The sequence below is a fragment of the Gossypium arboreum genome, chromosome 11 (assembly GCF_025698485.1).
Source record: "Gossypium arboreum isolate Shixiya-1 chromosome 11, ASM2569848v2, whole genome shotgun sequence".
Lineage (NCBI taxonomy): Eukaryota > Viridiplantae > Streptophyta > Magnoliopsida > Malvales > Malvaceae > Gossypium > Gossypium arboreum.
The window spans coordinates 136,662,525-136,665,101 of NC_069080.1; the positions used below are offsets into that span (position 1 = coordinate 136,662,525).

The 2,577-nt window shown below is 31.8% G+C and overlaps 1 protein-coding gene across 1 annotated transcript; it reads right to left on the bottom strand.

Annotated features, from left to right (window-relative positions):
- Window positions 1–433: 433 nt before the first annotated feature.
- Window positions 434–1,465, bottom strand: LOC108472278 (agamous-like MADS-box protein AGL80). The gene has a single exon (XM_017773780.2). The coding sequence runs from the start codon at window positions 1,403–1,405 to the stop codon at window positions 434–436; it is 972 nt and encodes a 323-aa protein (XP_017629269.1). The 5' UTR covers window positions 1,406–1,465.
- Between the last annotated feature and the right edge of the window lie 1,112 nt (window positions 1,466–2,577).

Sequence of the window (2,577 nt, forward strand, 5' to 3'; positions counted from 1 at the left end):
TGCATCAATATTGATAAATTCAATAATCAATTTGTTAAAATATCAAACGTAAAAAGATTACGGAAGTGTGTAAAACTACTTGAGTTTGACACTAGTGTAAATGGATTCACTGCCATCGCTTATTATACAAAGTAAAACTATATTATACATTGAATGTAGTAAACATTACTTCAATTATTATTTGAAAGTTCTATTATTCTAATATTAGAATTTTAAATAAGTTAATATATTTTAATTATGTTTGATAATTCAATTATAGTAATTATAGTAATTAAAATATGTTATTTAAAAATAATTAAAAACATATTATTTAAAACTAATTAAAAATTAAATGCATATGCAACAAACGTCACCTTAGAAACTGGTGTTTACGAATAGGACAACTTATTGTGGATATAATTGAAGAAAAGTTTAAAAGCAAAGAAATTGACTATCATGCAGCAAAGTTGTTGGGCCACGATTGTTCATCAAATTGCATGTCGATACCATTGCTAGTGCCGCCACAGTTGTCTCCGCCGTCACCTCCAAGTGGCCAAGCCACCCCTTGCTCACTCACATTGTAACTACTCCCTATGCATTCGAAAGGGTGTCCTACCATCCCTATATCGTTCCCAAAGGCACCAGATATATTGTTGCTTCCGATTGTACTCCCATGAGGCAACCCCATTTCAGTTGCACCATCGCCGTAAGGCCTAAAACCCAGCAGTTGCTGCCCCATATCGGTGATGGTTCCTCTTAAATCTCCATATAAAGGTACCCCCACGTCGGAGTCGCCACCAAGATTATGTCCTAGCAGCTGCCCTAGGTGGTCTTGAGCCATAATATCACCTAATGTGTGTTCATTGTTGTTAACCATATTGGTAAACCGTTGATTCATCATCAATGGCTTGTGTCCGCCACCAACTGTTTGAGCCGTCGGGTCTCCCTGAGGAAGTTGATGAAAGAATTCAATACGTTTTTGTATCTCATCCATCTTCTCCTCCACCAACCATTTTAGCCTATGAAGTTCACCATTATTGTACTCATCAATCCCTTTCCCTTGCTCAATTTGATGCATCAAATGGCCCATTTCAACTTCATTGTTCTTCCTTTGTAGCTTCCTTAGCTGCTCTTTGGCTTTGGTGATCCTTTCTTTGAGGTAGGTTTCCTGGTTTACCATCTTCTTCAACCGATCTAACTCGAACGTCTTCCAGTACTCCTCGAGTTGTCGTTGCACCTCGGCGTGTGATGGCCACACCATCGGCTCACTTTCATTAGGGCTATAGATTATAAGACAAGCTCTAATACCACAAAGAGTGGTCAACTCACTCATCTTTTTCATTAACCCTAACCTCCTTTTCTCAAGACTAACATTTCTAGCATTATCATCTGATATCCATGCAAGCGTGACCTTTTTTCTTGTCATTGTTTTAGGATTCGGCGAAAACCTTAATTTCAATGAAGGATGTATGAGAAGATAATTTTAGGGTTTGATTTTGAATAGAGAGGCCGATGCGTTGTTTAAATAGCAAAGGAATGAAGGTTTTGGAGGAAATTTTTAGGTTAATTTTTTAGGAAGATGCATGCATTTTACATATTAAGAAAGTCCGCTTTTCAAGATTTTTTTGAAATAAATGAGGGGATTATTGTCGGCGAAATTTTACAGGGGGTGAAACCTAAAAGAATCCGCGCCTTTTAAAATTTTATTTAGCCCACCAAAATTTTTTGCAAATTCTAATTATTTTTTAAAAAAATTGAAAATTTTAATTAAACACTCTAAAATTAAACTCATTAATTTTCTTAAAATCTTTAAAATTTTAATTAGATCCTCAAAAATTTTGAAAAAATTAATTAGACCCTTCAAAACTTAATGCCAAGTTCCGCCACTACCATAGTAAAAAAAATTACTATCCTTGAAAAGGCCTAGATAAACATGTAAATCATGTTTGATAGATTAAAGAATTAAGTCCCAAAATATGTTTAGCATATTACTTAAAAATTAAGTAAAATATAACATTAAATTGCTTGATAAATGTAAATTTTAAAATATAAAAATTATTATTATTGAACATCTAATTCAATTGTGAAAGTATTAGAAAGTTTTAAGTTGATACAAGATTTAGAACTACTCATAATTCATCCTAACCCTTAAATAAGAGGATAAACGCATTTCAGCATGCTTGAATCTATATCTTCCTACTCCGACAACAATGATAATACCAACATAGTTAAGATTCAATCTACTAAAATATAAAAAAAATATTTTACATTTTTATTCTTATTTAAAAAATCAAGACTTAAATGTAAAATAGTTTAAGGATAATATAATATTAAAAGAAATAAAATAAAATTGAATAAACTGATTACTTATTATATTGCATTTTTATTAAAAAAATTATCAAGTAGTTTTGTTATGAATTATGATGAAATATTTTTAAAATTAATAAAAAAATGTATTCATATATATCCAATTACCGCTAAAAATGGAAACTACGCAAATCGCGAATACTTACCAAACTAATCAAGCATATATATTCTTATCCATAAGAGGAGTCATGCCGTCCAAAAATTTAATTTAGTCCTCCCAAATTCTTTGAA